At 36.6% G+C, this 23592-nt stretch overlaps 7 protein-coding genes and 1 non-coding gene across 11 annotated transcripts; 4 read left to right on the plus strand and 4 right to left on the minus strand.

The window, feature by feature from the left end:
* Positions 1-1642: 1642 nt before the first annotated feature.
* Positions 1643-3004, minus strand: LOC110615863 (beta-glucanase). Its single transcript, XM_021758045.2, has 2 exons — positions 2533-3004; positions 1643-2215 (listed from the first exon to the last, which is right to left on the minus strand). Exons 1-2 carry the CDS (start codon positions 3002-3004, stop codon positions 1899-1901), a joined length of 789 nt encoding a protein of 262 aa, XP_021613737.1. The 3' UTR covers positions 1643-1898.
* A 142-nt stretch (positions 3005-3146) lies between these two features.
* On the plus strand, positions 3147-6286 carry LOC110615853 (protein-ribulosamine 3-kinase, chloroplastic). Of its 2 annotated transcripts, XM_021758029.2 has the most exons (9): positions 3147-3282; positions 3825-3978; positions 4109-4199; positions 4317-4391; positions 4472-4560; positions 4685-4803; positions 5235-5375; positions 5539-5615; positions 5999-6286. In XM_021758029.2, exons 1-9 carry the CDS (start codon positions 3177-3179, stop codon positions 6143-6145), a joined length of 999 nt encoding a protein of 332 aa, XP_021613721.1. In that variant the 5' UTR covers positions 3147-3176; the 3' UTR covers positions 6146-6286. The 2 variants fall into 2 exon arrangements, with proteins under 2 accessions (XP_021613721.1, XP_043805583.1); XM_043949648.1 differs by lacking the exon at positions 5235-5375.
* A 220-nt stretch (positions 6287-6506) lies between these two features.
* On the plus strand, positions 6507-7246 carry LOC110611084. Its single transcript, XM_043949664.1, is given in 2 exon segments — positions 6507-6865; positions 6868-7246. Coding segments are annotated over 2 exon segments (540 nt in total). The 5' UTR covers positions 6507-6580; the 3' UTR covers positions 7123-7246.
* A 376-nt stretch (positions 7247-7622) lies between these two features.
* On the minus strand, positions 7623-9958 carry LOC110615880 (two-component response regulator ARR14). Of its 2 annotated transcripts, none has more exons than XM_043949675.1 (7): positions 9886-9958; positions 9723-9783; positions 9393-9571; positions 9134-9286; positions 8630-9025; positions 8468-8544; positions 7623-8405 (listed from the first exon to the last, which is right to left on the minus strand). In XM_043949675.1, exons 3-7 carry the CDS (start codon positions 9532-9534, stop codon positions 7815-7817), a joined length of 1359 nt encoding a protein of 452 aa, XP_043805610.1. In that variant the 5' UTR covers positions 9535-9571; positions 9723-9783; positions 9886-9958; the 3' UTR covers positions 7623-7814. The 2 variants fall into 2 exon arrangements, with proteins under 2 accessions (XP_043805610.1, XP_043805611.1); XM_043949676.1 differs by having other exon boundaries at positions 9872-9937.
* On the minus strand, positions 9852-13755 carry LOC110615873 (flap endonuclease GEN-like 1). Of its 2 annotated transcripts, none has more exons than XM_043949671.1 (9): positions 13380-13755; positions 13119-13295; positions 12829-12999; positions 12524-12705; positions 12170-12416; positions 11884-12019; positions 11221-11702; positions 10335-10643; positions 9852-9937 (listed from the first exon to the last, which is right to left on the minus strand). In XM_043949671.1, the coding sequence occupies exons 1-8, from the start codon at positions 13572-13574 to the stop codon at positions 10380-10382; spliced, it is 1854 nt and encodes a 617-aa protein (XP_043805606.1). In that variant the 5' UTR covers positions 13575-13755; the 3' UTR covers positions 9852-9937; positions 10335-10379. The 2 variants fall into 2 exon arrangements, with proteins under 2 accessions (XP_043805606.1, XP_021613748.1); XM_021758056.2 differs by having other exon boundaries at positions 9852-9958.
* Positions 13756-13791: 36 nt separating this feature from the next.
* TRNAS-UGA lies at positions 13792-13873 on the plus strand. Its single transcript has one exon. It is a non-coding gene; the product is annotated as a tRNA-Ser (tRNA).
* A 763-nt stretch (positions 13874-14636) lies between these two features.
* On the plus strand, positions 14637-16344 carry LOC110619331. Its single transcript, XM_021762696.2, has 2 exons — positions 14637-15547; positions 15813-16344. The coding sequence occupies exons 1-2, from the start codon at positions 14864-14866 to the stop codon at positions 16209-16211; spliced, it is 1083 nt and encodes a 360-aa protein (XP_021618388.1). The 5' UTR covers positions 14637-14863; the 3' UTR covers positions 16212-16344.
* A 947-nt stretch (positions 16345-17291) lies between these two features.
* On the minus strand, positions 17292-22810 carry LOC110615886. The gene is made up of 16 exons (XM_043949680.1): positions 22649-22810; positions 22439-22529; positions 22172-22346; positions 21957-22062; positions 21289-21371; positions 21001-21027; positions 20726-20886; positions 20515-20628; positions 20181-20261; positions 19955-20019; positions 19031-19087; positions 18724-18795; positions 18328-18576; positions 18059-18174; positions 17852-17965; positions 17292-17708 (listed from the first exon to the last, which is right to left on the minus strand). The coding sequence occupies exons 1-16, from the start codon at positions 22697-22699 to the stop codon at positions 17555-17557; spliced, it is 1716 nt and encodes a 571-aa protein (XP_043805615.1). The 5' UTR covers positions 22700-22810; the 3' UTR covers positions 17292-17554.
* Between the last annotated feature and the right edge of the window lie 782 nt (positions 22811-23592).

A 23592-nucleotide genomic window follows, 5' to 3' on the forward strand; every position in this document is an offset into this window, starting at 1 on the left:
GCATTGGAATGGGGTCCACAAAGTAAAGGATTGGAACCCACCAAAATTAAAGAAGGTTTATATCAGACGGTTGTGATTGAGGCGGGTAGTCCCGTTATGGCGGCAAAAAGTCTTAAAAGGGTAAGAAGTAGGTGTAGTAAATGTAAATTTTATTTTATTAATAATTATCATTAAACAAAATTGATAAATTTTAATAATAGAATAAGTAAATTAAAAATAAAATAACTATAGAAGTTATTGTCTACCTGACATTCTTCTGCGAGCTTTTTACTCATTTTTTAAAAGAAAAAGAAAAAAGAAATATTAGATAGAGAATAGAATCTCCAGGACATGTTAGTTTGCTTCTTTCCTTTTTGTTCTTTCTTAACATTTATTACTTATTCTGGATAGGATCGTCTTTTCTTCCAATGATTGGACTTTTTCTTGTCCACTTCACCTTTTCCATACGAGAAAACGATGTCGTTTCATGTCCCCAGCCTTTTCTTACTTATCTATATCTTATTATTATTATTTAACGCTCTGTACAGCAACCGAGAAGAAGAATACTTGAAAACTCTGATAACGGATATGTTCCAATATCCAGATAATCACATCGACCTTTCTTTGTAATAAAATTTATTAACCGGCGTGAAAAAAGAATTCTATATCCATCCCATCAAACAAATCCCCACCAAAAAGTTAGGTTCTTTTTATCACAAACACATCTATCAAAAATCAAGTGGATCTTGTCAAGTTAAGCTCCATCTATGCAGACAGTATCACACAACAGGAACCCAATTGGGGAACCAACAATGATGAGCATGAGAATGAGAATACAGATTCCTTTCACAGAGGCAATTGATGAATTGAATGATTGCCGTCTTCTAACAAGAAAACTGTGCCTTGAGTTTTTTTTATCGGCTCATTGACCTTTTCTTTCCCAGATGTTGACATATTACCATCGTCATCCGTGGCACTGTGTCCATCTTTGCTTCACTCATTCTCCAAACAAATACAACACCATCCATTTTACATCTTCCTGATTTCTCACTCAATCACAACAACTTTAATCTCTAAAAAGAAACAAAGCATCTGTCAAGCTGATTACCACAGGCCTTCTTCTGTCTTGGGAATAAAAAAAAAAAAAGGAGAAAAGAAGAAAAATCCAGAGTCCTTTGGCAATACCAGAAATGTCTAAAACACAAATACAAAGTGATTGGGTTTGGCATGAGTGCCAGACACTATTTAATCCACTTAAGATATACTTTTGTTTCATATACAGTTATTGTACAGTCAAACAAGTGCTATATTCTTCCCAAGAAATAACAAAAGATTCTTAACCGATTGGCTAAATACATCATTGATCCCTAACCTTTATACAAAAAGTCAATTCACATCATGAAATTTTCGTTATTAACATTTGAAACTGTTTAAACCCTGATAAACGACTTAACTTATCCTTGAACCAAAGGGTTAGGATACATGGCACAAACATTATGACATACCTAATTCCATTCTCCACATAACATAGAGATGCATCAAAGTACTCCAAAACAACATAAAGGTCCTATATAGAATTACAGATCACGTCAAACTGAAACATTCTGATCAGAATCACAATCCAATAAAAGAACAACACATAGAAAAATGCCAACACAAATTATGAAACATACAACTAGGAGTCACACTCTGTCACATTGAAGGTAGCATCAATAAACTGAACATTTTGAGTTTAGTTTAGTTCATTTTACAGAATTGTGAGAAAGAATAGTCATTCAAATACACAACTCACCCAAATCAGAAGCTCGGATGACCAGAAAATGGATAAGTAGCACAAACAGTTCTTTCAGAAGGTGTACATAAACATCCAGAGGAAGGCCAATTTCATATTTTCAATTCAATAAAACGCAGAATCAAGACTAAGATTCAGAGGAACACTCCACCGCAGTCCCGAGGGGCACATGAATATCCTTATAGAGGCAAACATAAGGTTCATCACACCCCACATAAGTCCCACTCCACCTGCCCTCATCAATGCAGCTTGCATCCCAAATTGAAGCATACAAGAACATGGGTTTCTCAGGAAAAGTCACACCATCCTTTCTCTCCTCTTTCCTCACTACCTTTCCATCAATTAGCCACTCTATTGAATTTGGACTCCACTTGATTACATACTCGTGAAACCCATCAGAGCAATCAAACCCCAGATCATGAATTTGTTCTCTGTTCCCAGTCCCTGCATATAATCAAAATTTGATGTAATCATAACAAGAAAAAAATCTTTCCCCTTCAATGTTTTGTTATGCTATAAGAAGTCATATCCCATGAGTAGCAGAAGCATCAGGGAGCCCATCAACATTCATCCAAAACCATCACCATGAAAGACTCAAAATCGCAGGTTCTGCTCAGACATAGTATACTTGAGTCCAACGCCCATCCCAAATTGCCCATAGATTTAATGTTTGAAACTTTGAATAAAATTGAAATAGACATTGTTAAAATATGGAATTGACTAAAATGCGCACATGAAAATAAAGCTGAAGATTTTGTAACCTGTAGTGAAGTAGTTAGTTTGGACTATGGTCTTGTCCTTGCCTAGGAACTCGAAGTCGATCTCGTCTTGGGATTTGTCACCTTCAAGAGACGAAAGATAGATGTTGAAGTTGAGGCCACTGGTGTTGCCTTGAGGGCATTGGATGAGGGAGCTGAAGGTGCCATAGAGGAAGCGGGTGGTACTCCGCCACCGAGCCCCACCGCGGTGATCATAGGTGAGGGTAATGGAATTGGACACGGGGCAGTGGGTGCAGGCCTCTGGAGTGTAGTCTATGGCGATTTGCTTGATGGGATGAGTCTCATGGTGTAGGGTTGGATCTGCCATTTCGATTTCTCTGTCGGTCCCGATCACCGAGTAATTGACTAGATTCCCAATTTGGATTTTGGTTAAAAAAACTTGGTCTAAACGATGTCGTGCTGGTGATTCATTGGTCTGCAAGAAAATGGCGGTGAAAAATGGGCCAATATCCATTTAGGATAAAGTTAGTAGGTTCAAGCATTGGTTTACCCTGAAATGGGGTTACATGAATCCTATCGCCAAACGTTGGCAATGCCACCGCAAGGTTGGTCTGTTGAAGTAGAGCCACTCAGAAGTGGACACCCAACCCAAGCGGTGGCGAGAAAAGTTAAAGAGGGAAGAGATAATGGTGGCATTACATGTGGGGATTCTCTCTTTCAATTCTTGCTTCCCTTGTCTGCCTCATTCCCGTCTCCTCCGACTCCGCTTCACCAAACGCAAATTGTTTCCCGGTAAGCAAACAATTGCTTCTATGTTTTGATTTGCTCGGCATTTTACGATTGTTGGGGAGAACTAGGATGTGATTTTGCAGGGAACTCTCCTCAGTACTTCGTGGTCTTGTGGGCGTTAGTATTTGTACAGTCAACTGGGTAGTTTACTTTGTTTCTGCTAAGTGGTGTCTTTCTAATTTTGTTGTGGCTCACTTGTAGCCCGTGTTGGCTTGATTATACATGGGTGTATTTCATGCTGCCTAAAGAAAACAGCTTTGCCGATTATAATGCCAGTTTGATTGGATTGAGCTGTAATGATTTCAATGTGCATCTTTATCGGAAATGAGAAATTACTCGCCATGGATTTGACAGTTGCTTCTTTTTATATCTATGTATTTCTTTTTCTTTTCGAATATTTATCTCTATATATTTTCATTGTTGTTATAATTGAGACCTTTAAAAGCTGTTCTGCTTTACGGTCTGCTTGTGTTTATGCTGTAAGCTCTTATTGTAGGGTGATTAAAATTTATTGATAATTCCCAAGTATTTTTTGTTTCTATCAGTTGCTGCAATGGATGAGGATCCAATCCGTGAATGGATTCTGTCAGAAGGAAAGGCAACTCAGATTACAAAGATTAGCTCTATTGGTGGTGGTTGTATCAATCTTGCAAGTCGTTATGACACTGATGCTGGTTCTTTCTTTGTCAAAACAAATAGGTATCTTACTTATTTTAGAATATTGATTCTCATTGTCACTGAAATCTTTCCCACGATGCTTCTGTTGTTGCTTTTAATTTTTGTATGCAAAGTGTGTTAGAACTTTATAATTGTTGAAATGCTGGATTAGGAGTATTGGACCATCCATGTTTGAGGGAGAAGCTCTTGGCCTAGGAGCCATGTATGAAACCAGAACAATCCGTGTACCTAGGCCATTTAAGGTGGGAAGGCTTTATTATTTTTTTATTGTGCCTTTTATTGATTACAATTATCTAATCTGTCTCAGTCTTCAGTCTTCACACGGGAAGATAATCTAAGCGTTTTGTTAAGTACTGTAGGTTGGACCCCTGCCAACAGGTGGATCTTACATCATTATGGAATTTATTGAATTTGGTGCCTCTAGAGGCAATCAGGTGGGTGGAGAAACTAAATTTAACAGATCTTGGTAATGGCATTTTTTTAGTCTGACTTCTAACTGTTTACCTAACCCCAGTCTGTCTTAGGAAGGAAGCTTGCTGAAATGCATAAAGCTGGAAAATCTGAAAGGGGTTTTGGATTTGATGTTGATAATACAATTGGCAGGTGCAATCCTTCAGAGCACTATCATTCTCATCACTGTTTCACTTTTCTTGCGCATTTTTAAAAATCACAGACAATGAACTCAAATTATTGTCGAGTTGTAACGATTTCAAACCCAAATTTGTAGTACTCCTCAGATAAATACGTGGACATCAGATTGGATTGAGTTTTATGGAAAGCATAGACTAGGTTACCAACTAAAGTTGGCGTTAAATCAGTATGGTGATTCAAGCATTTACCAAAAAGGTTAGTTTTTTACTTTTCCTCGACATAGTTATCTTGTAATACAATCTCTTCACTTGTTTTAGATACATTTTCAGAGATGAGAAACATGCTAATTTGGTTGCAAGATAACTCATGAGAACAAAGATCACCTTTGATAGCAATCTATTATCAGTTGTAAGCCATTGTCGTTTCTTGGTGAAATCATGCTTTTGCTTTTACTAATCATCTATGGGAGGCCTGCCCTTATAAACTGATGTCATTGAACCATGAAAATGTACTTTTGGATCAAACATTTCTCATCCCTCTTGTGCTATTCCCCTTGATACTAGTAGCCGAAAAGTGAATTGTTTAGATTGAAATCCCTTTTGTTATGTGAAATGCTAAATTTTTAAGTAGTGCCTAGAAGTGGCATTTGTATCTTCTGGGATCATCCTTTGATGTATAATTAACAGGACAGAGACTTGTGAAGAACATGGCACCTCTGTTTGAGAACATTGTTATAGAGCCATGCTTGCTTCATGGAGACTTGTGGAGTGGGAATATTAGCTCTGACAAAAATGGCGAGCCTGTTATACTTGACCCAGCATGTTATTGTAAGTCTGATGTGGTATATCATTGTGTCTCGGGAGGGTTAATTTGATAGTGTGCACACACATGCACACAAATTATTCATTAGTTGCCATAACCATGAATTTCGTACGCAAGGTTCTACTTCAATAACGAATGACTGTATCTGTTGCTTTTCTCAATCTACAGATGGGCATAGTGAGGCAGAATTTGGAATGTCATGGTGTGCTGGTTTTGGAGGATCATTCTACGATGCTTATTTTAAGGTATCACTGCTTCCATGCAGATGAGGGCTTTATGAACTTTAAGAATCATGAAGCATTATATTTTCTTTTTACCCGAAAATCATTTCAACATTCCCTCTTGTTAAGTGGTAATACACCTCGCCTGAGGCTCAACAACCATAATATCTTATCTTGTTCCGAACACAATGTACGCCTTGGCCTGAGTAAATGAGGCAGGCAGTCATGTACTCAAAGCTTAAAGAGAAAAAGTGTCGTATTGGCTGCCCTGTTTAGATATCCAATGTAGGTTGCTTAAACTCAAACAGGTCCTGTTGTACTTGTACCTGCAGCCTTTATTTCAGTTTGGATTTTAATCTTGTAATGATGCCCACCTTTCTGATTGTGTTTATTTTTGTATATACCAGGTGATGCCAAAACAACCGGGGTTCGAGAAAAGGAGAGATCTTTATTTGTTGTATCATTACCTGAACCATTATAATCTCTTTGGTTCTGGCTATAGATCATCGGCGATGTCAATAATAGATGACTATCTGCGGATGTTAAATGTGTAGGCATTGGGTTTGGGTCTAACAGCATTATATGTATTTGTATAGGCTTTTTTTTCCTTTTTTTTTTCTTTGTTGAACTGTTGTTTTGAACTATTTCAGCTCCATCTGTATGGTTTAGGCAATATATGCCCAGACTTTACATTGTATCCCTTCTCTAAACAGAATCCCCGCTTTTGCTCTGATAAGTTTTTAGACACTGCCTGTGGTAATTTCTTCATTAACAGTGCTTCGGAGAAATCCAAAACAATTAAGATCGGAACTTTCTAGAACAGTTGATCGAGAATCCGCTTTACGCAAGACCTTCCCTGAAAACAGAAAAATTGAAATGAAAATTACACTTTTGCCTTAGAGAACTTGTCTGGTTATCCTCATTTGAGAGTGGTCTCCGAAATATTTCTCTGAATTTAGCCAACTTTTTAAGGAAAGGTCGAAAAGAATATGAACAGCTTGGCATCAGAAGCGCCACCGCCGGTCCCTTTGGCTGACCTCATACTGTCCTTAGAGCAAGCAGCACTTATGGCTAAACAACTCCCTTCCACCACTGACCCAACCCACATCCTCCAAATCTACTCCTCTCTCTATCAAGCCCACCACCATCTCTCTTCATCCATATCCCAAACCCAATTCCCTCGCTTCCCTCCCCCACCTCTGCTCGCCGCTATCCCCCCCGAGGACTCTCTATCCTCAGCCACTGGAGGTGGCGCCGCTTATGCTGAGGATGATGGGGACGAGCCGATCAAGTAGGCGATGATGATTATGAAGCTGGTACCGAAGAGAATTGCAAGGGAACAATTGACAGGGTGGAGGAGAAGATGCGAGAATGCTTTATCAAGAATAAGAGGCCCAAGCGACCGCTTTCGCCATCGTCGATGGCAGAGAGGGGAATGGTTGATGACGTGGACGCCAGGGGAGTAAACGGCTTCGATCCTCATGGGACACGATTAAGGGCTCTGGATCTAATCTATCAGTTTCATGGCTGAAGCAGAAAAAGATGCAAGGAGCCGTCTGGCCCGTCTCTTTCTGTTGCATTATGGAATTGCAAATTCTTTTTAATCGAACTAATAATCTGTCCCTTTCCGTTGAGAGTAATTTTACTTTTATCAATTTTATTTTTATTTTATTTATTCTTTTAATTTTTAATTTTAAATAATTAATTTTTTATAAAATAAGAGAATATATATATTCTCTTATATATTAATTAATTTGATAGTGTGTAAATATTACAGTGATAAATTATTGTATATGATTGTAGAGATAAATTATTTTATGATTTGATTTAAAAATTAAAAGAGTAAATAAAATAAAATTAAAATAAAAAAATAATTTTAGGTAAATTATATAATTTATCCTTTTTAAAAAAAAAACTGTTTCAAGTTCCCTGCTATAATGCTATAACGTATTTGTATAATAAAGACTTAAGTCGGCTTAATATTTTTTATTTGAGATATATAAACTAGAAAAAAAAATTATTACATAGCTCTGTTGTAACAGAACTACTTATTGAGAGGCAATTTATCAAACAGGATAACAACAGAACGACTACTCCAACGACTGGATTACATTATTTTTCTACTGTTTTGCTGTTCACCCATGTCTAAATCCAAATTCTCAGATTAATTGGGGCTGATATATTGATTTACCATAGATCATTGCACGCCTCGCCAAGAAACATTCAAGCAGACCAGTCTGCTGAATCAAACAGGTCACTTGTTCCTCTTTCAGCCCACAAAATGTCTTCTCCTTCTTCTTGCTCAAGTCGCAGTGGTGCTGGAGACAGTGGGGGTTCCTGGAATTGTTGCTGCTGCTCTGACCAATTTCCCAGAAATTCCATGCCATCAGTTGCATTCTCGAATCTTGAATTCTCTTCATCTGACAGCATGAGAAATTCTTCCCCATTATCGTTTCCCATTTGGCCAAACTCGTTATTGATTCTAATTCCAACATTACTAAAACTGGTATGAGTAGAGTACGTATGTTCATTCTGTGGAACCGGTTCTCCACTTTTAGAAATTGAATTATAACCTTGGTTAGAGGAATCACGCATAGGATAATTTGCACAACCAAGGGAAGCCAAGCACATGGTACCATCGGGGTTCTTCAGATTCTGAACATGGCTGCTGATTTCTGGTTGTGTAGTAGTCAAGAATTGTGGCTTCAGGAATTGGGAATTTTCCCTCTGTAGATTGAATGACGAAAGATGGTAATCTCTGAGCATTGTCTTCTGGATCGCATCTTGTTCCCGTTTCAATGAAAGACGATATTTCTGGAAACAACATTTGTAAGAAAAAAATCAAATATTTTCAAGAATTATAAGAGTGGAAAAACCTGCAAGTGGCTTGAAATATTTTCTTTCTTTAGCCCCGGGACATTCATATGCTTAAGTATTTTCTTTGGATGAGCACCTAAAAAATCCGAAAATTAGATCAATAAAGAAACAGATATCATTATTATCAAAAATTGAAGTTTTCCAAGCATGAAACTTCTTACTATCAATGCCTAATATTCTGATGGCTTGCAAGAATCTATCATGAAGTTCGTTGGTCCAAATTAGCTTTGGTTTCTTTGGAACAGTTGACTTGACGCTATCATCCCCCTTATCTTTATCAATGTCTTCTAGCTCTTTTCTTTTGCCTTTCTGGGCAATCTGTTCCCAAGCATCTGAAAATGATAAACACTCTGAAGCCTCAATTGAACCATTTTCAGGAGATTCCTCTTGAAAGCACTTTGATCCTCCACTGGGGGCAATTTCCCCTGGTGTCTTCATATATGAAAACTGCCAAAGGCTCTTTACATCATTCATGGTAATCGGTTTCAAAAGATAAAACACTGCACCTTTGAACAGACAGCCTAACATGGCATTCTCATTATTATCAGCTGACAAAACTACAAAACGTACAAAACCCAACCAAAGTCTTAAGAGTGTCAGAGGAAATATTAGTATAAAAAACTTGCAGAAAATAAAGAACAATGGAAATCAAGAGTGCTATTTACCAACAATAGGCAAGCATGAAATTTCTCCCATTGTTTCAAGAAGCTCATATTTATCCATATCAGGCAAGTGAACCTCCGTCAGAACAAGGTCAAGCTCATGCTGTCTCTCCTGTAAAATGCTCAATGCATCAGTAGCTCGAGTAGCAGTCATGACTGCAAATGAAAATAATGGTTCTGTTAGAAGTGAATCTAAAACCAGAAAAGAAGGAAGAAGAAGAAGAAGAAGAAGAAGAAGAAAGAAATGGTCTCCATTCCATACCTTTATATCCAAATGTGTGGAGCATCTTCGATGCAATTGTAAGACATGTAGTGTCACAATCCACGACCAAGATGCTGATACCTGTCGCACCTGGTTCAGTATTGTCACGAGTGTCGACTGACACAACCTTCGGATTAATCATGCTGCTCGAACGACTTGTCTTTGGGTGAAGGAACGCCCTATCTTGAATGATTTTTCAGAATGTTATTGACCATCAATACGGAAAACCTCAAGTGCATTGGAAAACCCTTAAGATAACAAGAATGGTCAATCAAAATTAACCACCTAAGAAAAGAAAGAGTTCTGAAAAGGCAGTACAGGCTTCATTACCATTAATAAATCTTTGGAAGTCAAAATAAAATAATTTGCCTCCCATTTATATCTATTAAGCCTGCCATATATGCGGTGTTAGATAAGAGTCCAGCTCAGGAGATAGCAAGTTTCCATATGATACGTGGGAATACCATATACAGAAATACCTTCAATACGTTACCTTCTGTCACCTCAAATTGCTACCTGATGCCAATTTGCATAAGCTCCCTTTCCTGCATATTCGTAATATTAATCTGAAAATAATGAGATCAATGCCAGCAAAAGCTTATCAGTATCTCAAGAGTTTCATACCCGTGTCAATTAATAAGATAAAAAATGAATAACAAACATCATAGATACTTTATATTCAAACAACTGCCAGCAATTTCTAGATAGGCAAATGCAGATGCAGGGCCAGGAAAGAAGGAAGAAAGAAACTTTAAAATATACATTTCATAACAAGAAATTGTAAACCATAATAATTTTGATAAACCCCTTGGGGTTGTAACAGCATGACCAAAACATCGCTAAACTAATAAATTACAAAAACAAATGGCTATATTTGTACGAAAAGAAAGTGGATCTTCTATGAATCACGAAGAACCTCTAAGTTCATTAACATTTACTTACAAGTTACTCCTCAGCTTACATAACTATTACTACTCCCTGAATGTCCTACTTGAACAAAAGGCAGCGTCTCACAGACTTTGGATAGTTTGAACTCAAGACCTTTCTCTTTAATTTTGATCCTTCACTGTCCTGATTTTCAGAATTATTCGCTAGATCATCTTCTCCAGTGGCATGAAACTGTACTTTGGTGGAACGGTAAAATTCAGTTATGTTCAGTTGAACTGCCCTTGACTTCTCTGGTTCTGACTTTCCATTGCACCCTTCAGATCTTAAGCTTGAACACTTCCTTCTTTTTGATTCACTCAGTTCCTGCCAGGATTCAACCACAAAACAAATAAATAACCATATGGGGCATATAGAGGCACTCTCAGTTTTGAGATGCTCACATGATATGCACAAAACAGAATGACAAACTTAAAGCTTAAACCACAGTTGATTCAATTATCTGCAATCCAAGTTTACCAAAGGATTCTGCTTAGTCAGGCCATCATATGGCCTCAACTATTCTTATATCTTTATCAACCAAAAGTATTTCCTCCTTATAACATGCCTTATTAACATACAGAAAACCATCTCCTCATGGTGGACCATGTAGCCAAAAGTACTTCTTGGCTTCATACACACCTGCCCTCCGTGAGCCACCAAAATTTAATCTAGCTAATTACAACTCATAGGAGGAGCAGAATTACTACACCTAAACTCAACAAATAATTAACATGAGATCTTCACATTTTTTACAAGGGTGATAATTTGCTGAAATTTGAACCCAAATCCTAGTTAAGCTAGTGCCTAAGTGAAACAGCCGATTACAGAATATCTCACAAAGTAGTGTTAAATATAAACAATTTAACAAAGAGAAGAGAGAGAGAGAGAGACAAAACATTACTTTCTCCTGTAAAAATCTGTCAACTGCACCCGGAAAAGCACCACGAACAAGATCCTTATTTTCATCTGTCAAAATAAACCAACATCCATCATCAGCATAACTGTGGGGAACATTGCACTCTTCTAATTGATCAATGGACATGGTCTCATCATTTTCCACAATCTCTTCTTCTTGCTTATCCAATTCTTCCACAGTATTCATATGGACATTGCTGCTAACCATGTGTGCAGCTTTCTTCCACTTGATCACAAAAGATTGTTGCCCATATCTTACTTTGACACGCTGAATAGAATCAAATTCATATTGCCCACATAACATTGGTTTCTCAAGCTTTAAAGCCTTCTCTCGCAAGTATATGGTGGACAACATAGGAAGCATTCTCTGCCTAATGTAAGCTGGACTCCAAAGCCGATGAAAAACCAAGAAATCAACCAGCATATCTGTATTTGGATTTCCCCATGATAAACATGGACCATTATCCTCTGTAGATGGATACAAACTCAAAGAATCAATACAGGACCCAAAAAAATTGAGAACTCTATATTGCATCCAATCCATACTGATTGGAAACTACAAAACTATGTAATGCAGATGCAGTCCACACTCCACAGTTAATGGCTTAATAAGAAAATTGAAAAATAAAACTCAGCAGAGTATTGGTACCTGTAAATTTTCCATGATTACTGCACAGATACATTTCAATGATACTGTCATTAGGAAAATTTGGCTCCATGGCAATCTTGTTACAAACTTTTACCTGCCAATTTTCATGCTTTTGCTGCTTCTTCTCTTTACGAACCTGCAATTAAAGCGTCATGTAATGTTTAGACAATTGTAAGATTAATCATACTGCACAATGTAAACAGTTAAACTGTCCGCAGTTTAATTAAAATCCGAAAGGCTATTGTAAGACCTATGCAATAATAAAAAAGGGAAACATAAACTACACCTTATCACAGCAGATGCAATTACACATAAACCCTTCTGGCCTTTTTTTGCAACCCTCACCAATGCTGGTGCCACAGTACTCGCAAGTGGACTTGCAATGTGCTCTTTTGCTCCCAGGATGCCCACAAAAGGAACAATGAGAAGTTTTTGAATTTGCTGGGTTCTCATATGGATTGAGCCTTACATTTTTTACGAGCCTTGAAACACCCTGCAGAATGTGATTATTTCCTTTGCCAATTTCACATAATCTGTGTAAAACAGTGGTTAAACTTGTAAGCAAATTATATAACTCGTACTTTCAAACTATGCAAAAGGGGAAAAAAAATGAAAATTAAGAATAAACACAGAAGCCAACCCATCCAATATCTCCTCCTCGCTGAAAGTTTGGACAAAACGAAGAGCTGTATCAACCCCAATTCCCTGCACCCCATTTAGATCATTGTCGTTTCCAACCAAAAGAGAAATAGCGATCAAGTGCTTTCTCTTCAATCCAAGACCAGCTTCAATATCTGACATTTGGTAGCATTCAAATGGTTCCTGCACACAACGAGATTCATGCTTCCAAAAAAGTAGAAAAGAACTAACATAATAAAAAATAAAAATAAAAAAAAAAACCATAATAAAGTAACAACTAAATTATAGAATAAGAAATAAACTTACTTTTGTGTTAGGCCTGAAGCATTTAATCACGCATTTAGCCCCAAAGAGGAACGCATCACTGTCAGCTGTGATACAAGCATCTACAAGACCATCACAATTTAACTGGGCGCACAACGCTTCAGCTTCACCATTTGCTTTTAGAACAGGCATCCCGAACAGTTCAAGCAATTCCTACAAATCCACTTCAACCAATAACTGGAAGAGTTCCACAACTCACCACCACCAAGACATCCAGTAATGCAGGTTAAAGAGAGGCACAGGGTATATGGATATAAAAAGAGAAAACTAACCACACATTCTTCAACGGATTTTAAAAACGCGCGATTCCTCTCGACCGAAACACCCTCTTCAGGCACCGGAAGAGCCGAGACATCAATGCCGCAAGAACGAAAAAACCGCGCAATCCTCGCTCGGGACTTCAGAGGCGACGGGGTACCATCAACAACGAAAACTGGAAATGCACCAAACTGCAAAAATAATTTCCTTTTTTTTTCTTTTAAGCCCAAACATAACAGCGTTCGTTCTCAAAGCACAAAAAAAGGAAAACAGACCTTGGAGAAGAGGTTGATGGTACGGAAGAAGGTGAGGCGAAGATGAGGTTTACGGACGTAGGACTTAATTGCGGTCTCGTGCTGGACGATCCAATAGGAAAGATCGACGGCGACCCTTTTATCCCTTAAGAAATCGGGTCCTTCGGGACGGGCGTAAGGTTTTAGTAAATCCCAGAATTTGCCTCTCACCCCCATAATTAAGAAATAGGAAACTGGTTGAACCAAACGCCAACGTAGAACATTACCAAGAAAGTATAGGCGACCGGAAAGATGCTGAAGCGGTGGAGTACTAGGCCAGTGTTTTGTACCGTTGTGTTTTAGAGTTCGGTAAATGGGCCAATTCGCATCCCGGAATTCTTGGGGCTGAACGACGAGCAGCTATATGGATAGTTTCTAACAAGATAGCATCTGAGTCGATATGTCCGAGTGGTTAAGGAGACAGACTTGAAATCTGTTGGGCTTCGCCCGCGCAGGTTCGAACCCTGCTGTCGACGTTTCTTCTTTTGTTTTTTTTACCCTATTAACATTTCAGAATTTTGCGGGCCTGCGCGCAACAGACATTGGATACTGATAGCGGACGCTTCAAGCATCAATCTGAAGCTCGCCCCACTAGACCATGCTCTCTCCATCTGCTCTGCTTCAATTCCGAAACATCTAAAACAGTTCTATAGTAGTTAATCTCTAAATTTTTGAGTTAAAATTTCCTAAAAATTTACATTATAAAGAAGAAAGTTAATATGTGTTTACCTACATTATATATAAACCCTCAAAATTCAGTTGTAAACTTTGTTTTTCTAAAATTTTAAAGGAATAGAAATTTGGGAGAGTTTAATATTTTATGAAAACTGTTTACGGACTGGCTAAGTCTGGAGTGAGAGTTGTAGCTTGGGGATGTGATGGTTCAGCTTAGGGGCGGACCAGAAATTAATGAAAAGCTACCATCAACAGGAGAAACTGCGACAAATTCTCATGTCGTAAATGTTTTCACCATTGAATTTGAGGTCCCACAAGCTTCAGACTTCAGTTAGCAAATCCCAAAAGGAAATGATAAAAAGATCACGAAAATCACTCTTGCTGGTACGCTCCTAATAATAATATATCTGAATAATTACACCTGCTTTAATCATCTGGTTAATAAGTGTTTTTAAATCATCCATTCCATGCATGCTGATTGCTGAGATTACAAATAAATTATTTAACCATTGATGAACTTGCATATAACTCCCTTATTTAAAAAGAGAAAGGAAAAATAGAAGCGTCCGCGCTTCTCCCTGTTGTCATTTTCAGCATTTAATTCAACTATATATCAATTTCACGGCTTCCTCAGTTGCACAAGCTTCTCACGTGGAGATCTCATCTTGGTAGAAGAAGTTACCTCCCTCTTTCTTCTCTTCCTCCTTTAAAAACCCTCACCTCCTCAGTTTTCGTTTCACTCTTGCCAACCCCATTCTCCCTAGTATTTTTTTTTTCTCTAAAACTAATTAATGGGTCCTTCGAACAATTCCTTTTCTAGCTTCAAACAGCTGACAAAGGATTTTCCTTTAGAGCACAGGCCTCGAATGCTCAAAGATTTTCTCTTTGATCATGATTCAATCTCATGCTCCTCAAGCATTCCAACCCTCATCCAACATGATCTTAATGCTGAAAAGGGGCTCAAAAGTCGATCAACAGCACTCTCTGCATTCCAGGCAATGATTAACAAAGCCGTCAAGAACATCCACTTCGCTGCCATCAAATCTCCACCACTTTTACCCAGAAGCCTTTCTCGAAGGCTCTCTAGAAGTAGAAGGAGCTCATGCAGGGAGAGTGAAACTGAAAACAAACAAACTCAAACCAAAATTACAGTCACCATCAAAGACATCATACGGTGGAAATCATTTCGAGACACTGTAGAAGAGGAATCACAGCCGTCGGCCTTGTCATGCTCCCCACATCACTGCAAGACAGCCACCACCACCACCACTACACCCAGTAGCAGTAGTAGTAGCAGTAATGGATCAAGCTGGTGTGAGAGTGATTTCACATCAGAGTACGGTCATTTTGAGGAGACGTGCGGTGAAAAGGAATATGGGGTGATGGGTAAAGAATATCCACAGCGTGTCGGCGAGGAAGATGATTCAATATTGGGGCAGACAAGAAGCGAAACAAATAAAGCAGTGGGTCTGAAGGTGAGGCATTATTAGTACATCGCATCTTTAATAATATTTTGTTTGTCTGCTGATGAGGGTCCGTGGATGTCGTGGGGTGGCTTGCTAGTTTTAAAGTCGGTGATAGTGTGTCGTTTAGCGAGATTTTGGTTGACCTTGTCTTGTCCTGTACGGCACCTGCCTTAGCGTTTTTGTCTTTTTTCCAGCTTTTTATGCAAATTTCTCATTTAAAAGTAAATAAACAGGGCAATTGTGTTCTTTTTAATTATAATTAATTTGATGACAGGCGGAGGAGAAGCAACAGAACAACCCAGTTTCAGTAATCGGCGTCCAATCTGATGAGGATGAAGAAGAAGAAGAAAAGGTGTGGCAGTTGCTGAATGTTGTTAAAGAGACGAAGTCAGTTGGGGACTACAGAGTACTGGTGGATTTCTTTCTATATGAATTGGAGAGAAAGGGATCCCAAAGGATAAACAATGGGTTCGATTGCGAGATGTTAAGCAGAGGAAGAGCTTGGATCAATGGGGAAGGAGGGCTGTGGATGGACTGGGATAAGAAGGAGAGTTGTGTAAGAGAAATGGAGAGGGAAGTGAAGTGGAGCAAGTTGAAGGAGGAGGAAGAAGAAGTTGCTTTGGCAATTGAGAATGGGATGCTTGATGAGCTACTGCTTGATCTCTTCTCTTGAATTTTGCCAGTTTGTGTTTCATGCCTTGGCCTATGCTAAATTTTAGGAGAAGAATGTATATAAATAACAAAAAGAGGAAGTTAATTAGAGAAATTCCTGATTTTTCTTAGTAATTTTATGTGGAATTTTCTTCGCTGCTGCTCCATCTCAATTTCTAGTTTAATTTTATTTTTAAATTATTATAATTTTAACTGAATTTCAATTTGAAATTTTATCATTCTGAAAACAATTTCAAATTTTTTTTGGGTAATAGTATTATATATGTGTAGAGGGTAAAATATAAAGCACTCATATCAATTTTCACAGATATTCGTGTTTTTAATATGAAATAAATATAAACATTTTCCACGTTGAAATATGAAAAGTGATATTTAATTATCTATAGTATTTCTAAATGTCATAAATAATATATTATTCCGTCTCTTTTTTAATAAGTTTTTTTTTGTTAATTTCATTAGGATTAAAGTATTGATTAGAATAAATTGTTAAAATTAATATTTTATTAAAATGCCTTTTTATGAAATATTAAAAACCACGCAATTTTATTATTAAAATTATAAATAGACACTCAAATTGAAGAAAAAAAAAGCTATAAATGATATTTGCAGAATTCATTTGAAGAAGATAAATAGGCAATTGCAATGGGATGGGTAATGTGGTAAGAAAGCTCATTGTATTGGTGGTTAATACTGTCCTATAATAATTATAGTTGTAAAGAATTTTGTTTTTCAAATAATCTATCATTTAAAAATTTTCAATATCACATTAATTTTCATTTTTCATATATATCCCCATTAATTTTTAAGTCATTTAATATAAAGCATAACAATCTAAATTGTATTTAAACAAATTACTACAATTTTTTTTTTAAAATTATTAATTTATGGTAATAAGCTTAGCATAGTCGAATTGGGACATCCCATTTAATTTATTAGGACCTAATATTTAAAGTTGAACTTCCCCAATTTTAGGATAGGACATCACATTAATTTTTATTTAAAGTTGCTGCTGCTGCAGTTTATGCTCTTCGTTGGAGGTCAGGAGTTTATTGCTCATGTGGATCTCACTGAAAATGGCTGGTTTCACTCAGTAATGTTCCCTTCTTATTTAAATTCGTTCGCTTCTCTTTTCTTACATGGCATACATGACACACACACACACACAAAAAAAAAAAAAGAAGAAGAAAGAAACCAAGCCATATGCGTCCTAGTTCGTGCATAAATCTCTTACCTGTAACCGTATACATGCTTATGAAATATCATTTCCAAGAGCTTTACTGAGATAAAGATCCATAAACGGCAAGGAACGAAATCATGAATCAGGTTGAAGTTCAAATGGTTCATTCAGTTTTTTTCTTCACTCAAAGATAATTGCAAGGCATGCTCTGCTTCCTTGAGGAATAATCTGGTTAGTTCCTTCTGCCCTCGTCTGTATACTACACTAGCCCATTTGTTCCTACTCATAAATTTGAGTTGGATTGGGCCACTTGACTTGGAGCTGTTCGATGTACAAGAAACATAATACAATTATATTACATTCCCGTGATTCAACAGGAAGAAGATGGCTATAAGTGAAAAAGAAGCAAAACTTCAACCATGAGAAAGTGTAAATAAATAGATCACAAAGTAAAAGTGTACTACCTTAAATTATCCCGACACCTTCCCTGGCGTTCCAAGTTTTCAGCATGTTCGCCCTTTTGTAGCAGTTCAGAATCGTAGTCCTCTGTTCCAGAACTCTCTTCAAGCTCCATCATCCTTGCATGAAAATTAAAGCAAACGTGATAAGGATCACCTTAAATTGCATACATTATATTTCTGCAATAGTATTAGATAGATTCCAGTGGTTACTTCATTTGAAGAAGATCAAAAAGCAATTGCAAAGCTCCAGAATCCCCACAGGCCTCCCATACTGCTGCTCTAACTTCTGTATCAGTAGGTTGCCTTTCCCCTTCAGGCCCTACAAGCTTTAAAACAAATGAAAAAGCTTTGGTTGTGAGGAAGAAATAAAGACAGTAATGGTGCATGCTCCACACTGTTTCAAGTTAGCATGTCTAGACCTCAACATACTGTTCTATGTGAATTTTATGAAAGACAAGGATATCAGATGGAAACTGAACCTCTTCAAGCAATGAAGAAACCATATATAGCTCATCTTCCTGCATGGCTATGGTCCTCAATGAAGTTAAAAAATCCTCAGGAAAGACCAACTTATTTACATACGAGGGCGTCTTGCGCTGGCCACTCCAACTGTAGTTGCTAACTTGATCTGCTTTGCACTTACCGTTTCTGTCATTGTTTGGAGGTCCTAAGGGAAAAAACCCATGATCCAGCAACCTTTTAGGTAGAAGACACCGCATTTCAGCTTTCTGTGGGCAAAGCAATACATTAATAAAGCCTTTTCTACTAAGCTCTTAAATAATATCACATAAATATACCATTATTAAGGAGTAAAAAATCTGACCTGTCCCTTCCCCAATAGTAAAAGGGAGAAAAAAATAAATAAAGAAGCTGACCTGTGCTTCCAGAAGCTGCATTTTGGAGTCTAAAAAGGGATCATTCTGAATTGCCTCCACGGGATAATGGACCTGCATATATTACATGTGCAAGTGCCGAGCTCTTGATCAGCTAATAGGTAGGTTGCTTTCTTGGTGATCTAATAGAAAATATGGTTCTAATAGAGCCTCATGAATAAAATGGGAGATCCACACTTTTAACACCTCACATGGTCAATCAAAGTCAGGAAAGTACACTTAGTTGACAAGAGGCTAAGATAAGAAGGGCTCTAGCAATAAAATTCATATAAAATATGAATAACATTACCATGAGATAGTCATCTGGATTATTGTCAATTACAAATCCATACAGGTACAGTAACTCCTGCATCAAAATAAAATGTAATTTCTGCCACTTAGAAGGACAGTTAAACCTTAGAAGCTATTAATGCAAAATAATTGCCATAAATACAAGCACAAATAAAGAAGGCCAACATGTGCTATATAAAAAAAATCTAGTTGCATAAAGCTAGAAGATAGCAATGCATCATATATATACATGCACACACAAAATTTCTAGCTTTCAGTCCAAAGGAGCTATGAATGAAAAGAAAAATTAAGCACTTAATGGTCACTCAAATAGTAACCAAAATTCATTCATTTAATACCTAAACTCCCTACAAGAGAATAAGGATTTGGGTTGCTCATTGTGAACGCACAGAGCAGAAACTGAGGATTGAGAAAAAAGTTGATTAGCAACGGTATGTTAGCAGCAGACAGCTTAATCCCTATGAGAATCAACTATCAAAACTAAAGTTGTAAAGCGGAGCAACAGCAAGTCAACTATTCTTCAACTGAATGTAATAAAGAATCTTCAAAAGGGCACATCCACAACAAAGTGCAAGGTCTAACAACGTGCATGTAACAAAAACAAAAAGAAATAAAGAATCTTCAAAAGGGCACATCCACAACAAAGTGCAAGGTCTAACAACTGAATGTAACAAAAACAAAAAGAAATAAAGTATTAACAATGAAAATAAGTGTCCTGGAGCAGGATTATAATGTATGTTGGGAGATGATCCAGATTATAAAGATGCTCCAGGCACTGTATTACCATTGAATATGAAGCAAGAGGAATAAGGGCAATCATCTAGGTGTAACAAATTTCCCAGGTGGTAAAGATATTAATGGAAACAGCAACAACTACTATCAAGAGTTTCTGAATTTTTGTCTCAGTGCCAAAAGAAAGTACCTCATTGCCTTTGTTGCCATAACTAATGGAAATCTCTTTCTCACTTTGGAGGTGAGTTTGTCCAGCTTTCCCATTAAGACAAGTAAAATATAATTAAAAAAAAAAAAACATGTAATCAGTATAATCAGCAGTTGTTACAACTGCATAAAGATAAGACCATCTAAAACTCACATTAAATTTAAAACCAAAATACAGATGAACCTATTCAAATAAGAAGAAATAATACCAGAAAGAAGGTACATAGAAAAAGAAATTCCTGTCACTAAGCCAGTTCCATCAACCTCCCATGTTGCTGCTGCCTTTGTATCTAGAGAGCCAAATGATAGAAATTGACACAGTAGTATTTCACATAAACAAATACAGTAAGGAATTACTCAATTGTCTGTTCATAAAAAATTCAGATAAATTAACAAAATACTTTTCTTGAACAATTATTAAGAAATTGCAAAATGGAAACAAAATTCTAGCAACAAGACCAACAACCTGAAGTAAAATGCTTGAGACAACTAATAATGAGGCAAGACATCTAAATTTTATGTGAAAAAACAAAAGTAGCATACCATGGTTGCAAAAGTCAATGCCAGGAACAAGACCCTCTACCCAGATAGTTTCCTTTTCAACTGAGGTGGAAATTCCCCCACTCACTTTGCTGTCATCACCATCACACTTGGATCCTGATATGAAACAGGATATATCTTGGTTAATATACAGCCATAAATCCTTCAATTGCCAGAATCCAACCAGAAACCCAGAGTGGAAATGATATCTCACCTTTTTCATCCTGTTCATCGACCAAGTCTTTGCCAGAATTACATGAGATCTGAGAGTTGTTAATTGGAGAGTGACTGCCTTGATCCTCTTGAACTTGTGGGAATATATAAGAGCGTGGAAAAGGAATGTTCAAAGCACGACTCCAAAAAACAGAATTGGCCCTAGCATGTCGGAAATGGTGCAAGATTGTCCAACAAAGTAGAAGCATCATGAATGCACTAAATCAATAAAATAAAAATAAAAAACAAAAAATGAGTAATACAGAAGAAGTATACCAGAGGAAATCTTCAAAGCACACCTCCCTGCAACAGAAGAAATGACAAAATCTCAAGTTTGCAAACAGAGGTTATCCTTCTTAGCTCATGCTACATGCAATTCACAATAAACATCAACTTCATTGGTGAGGTATTCAATGCTACACAGTAATTGATGATTTAAATTAAACTGCCAAGCAATAAAGAATTAACTTCTGTTGTTTCCCTGTACAATTTAATTATACTCAAGAATGGGGAGAAAAGGCAGGTGTTATAGATATAGTGATTGAATACCAACTTGAAACTCACCTTTCTGAATCCCCACTTAGAATTAAAAGTTTCTGCACCAAGCCCTTTACTTTGTCATCGTACAGACACTGCAACTTTTTCTTCTGTTAACATAAATCTGTCTTTGGTCACATATGCTGTGCAGTTAAATTGAAAAACCCAATCAATTAACCATCACATGCATCAATGCTATCAATTATAGTGAAGTATAACATAGCCACATTACATAGAACCAGAAATGACTTTCAAAAGTAAAAGATCAGCTATTGGAGATCCATGTACATCCATGCAAGCAAGAAATTTAGTATAGTACTCTATTTTAGCTGCATAGGATGCCCAACTTGCTTTTATACCACATAGTTATTGTAAGTCAAACACAATGCTAGAAAAATGAATGAACTCTGCATGAGTGTTAATCACACATTAGGATGTGCAACTTGACTTGCAACACTAGTCTATGAATAGTTCTCTGTGCAAAGCAATCTTGGAAGAGTCAAGAATGTTGACTATCTATTACAAATCGTAGTTAGCAATATTACTGTTATCTGGTGAAATTCTAAGTAGTACCATCAGCTGGGGTGTCAGCACCAGTTCTCCCCAATGGTCAAATTGTATAGGATGTTAGACACAATCCAGGTATAGAGTTTGAGACATATAAGCTAACAGAGCAATAGAGATTTACGATTTACCTGCAAAGCAGTAGCTCGAAAAAGAGTTGTCCCCTTCAGCTCCAGTAGCTCCTCATCCGTAAACCAAAGTGGATTTCCAAAAGTGGTAGGAAGCATATCAAGGTACCTAATGATGTTTCAGCCCAAAAAAAAAAAAAGACTAACCCACCGTTCTCTCTATAAATATATATATATATATATATACGAGGATTACGCAAATGCAATGAGATACATACGGTTTCCAAGAAGAGTTCTTTCGAAGTCGCTCCAACGTTAGAAATAAAATCATCAAGAACCTGTCATCCACCTCTCCTTCTTCAAACATAGCTCTACACTCGGGTCCAATAAGAGGATCTTGCAAAACTCTCATTGGGGTTATAGCTAAATCCAATGGAACAAGGAGCAGAACGTCTGACAAATTTCCAGAATTTTTTTTTCCTTTTAGGACAAAAATAACCTACGAAGTAGAAATTGATGAAATGGGTAGTTAGACATTCAATTACCATCAACGATATTATTCGCCGGAAAAATACCGAAGCCTTTATTCGGACCACAGTACTTGATGCTGCAACCTGGCAGCTCAACTTTATTGGCCTGAATTCAAATCCCAAAGGTTGGAAGAAATATAAAGAGGAATGAACGCCAAAGAACTGATAATAATAATAATAATATATAATGAAAAAAAAAAAAAAAGAGCGTAATGAAAAATGGACCTCAAGCCATTGAAGGAATCCCTCAAGTTTTGCTTCTTCTGCTCCCGCCATTGTTTGGGTTTACTGCTGAATTGATTGAACTGTGGCAGTGCCGGTGCACCCTTTTTTTTTTTTTTTTTTTTTTTTTTGTCCTACTGGCGTTTAAACCCCGGTTCTAGGGTTTATAGCCGGAATTAGATTATTCTTAAAATTAAAAAATAAATAAATATTAAATATTCGGACTACACGTATTTTTTCCAACCACTTGTCCAAAATCAAATTCATCTCGAAAAAATTAATTTGGCCATTTTTTATAAAAAGAAAAATCCATTTGGCCATTTCACTTGGACAAGTTTTTGATGTGACTCTTTGCTAGAGGAAGCGATCTCCAAAAGTAAATCTCATATATTTTTTATTTTATTAATATCATTAAATATTTAATTTTTGTTATATTAAATTGATTTTCTATGCTTTAACCTTTAAATATATACGATAATAAATTATTGATTAAAATTTAAATTTAATGGCAAGTTGTTTTTGAAACCGAAAATTAAAAAAAACACACTTCGGTTTTTTTATTGATTGAACGCATTCTATAAGTAATTTTATAATACAATATTTTAATATATAGGCTACTTTTGATGTCAGGTTGTAATAATTAAATTTATTTAATTATAATTTTTTGTCTTAAAATTTAATTTAATTTAATATATTTATTATCCAACCAAAGCTCGTAAATGCTAATTATAATTAATTTTTATTTAAGTTAATATATTACATTTATTTAATATATATTTATTACACATAGTAACCCACGTAGTAACATTCAGAATAATAGTTGAGATTGAATTTTAGATTCTTAACTTTTATAATTTTTCATCATGTTATAAAATAATAAAAAAATAAATTAATTAATTACTAATTTCATTTTTAATATTAATTAAATATTATAAAATTATAAATTA

The sequence above is a fragment of the Manihot esculenta genome, chromosome 1 (genome assembly GCF_001659605.2).
Source record: "Manihot esculenta cultivar AM560-2 chromosome 1, M.esculenta_v8, whole genome shotgun sequence".
Lineage (NCBI taxonomy): Eukaryota > Viridiplantae > Streptophyta > Magnoliopsida > Malpighiales > Euphorbiaceae > Manihot > Manihot esculenta.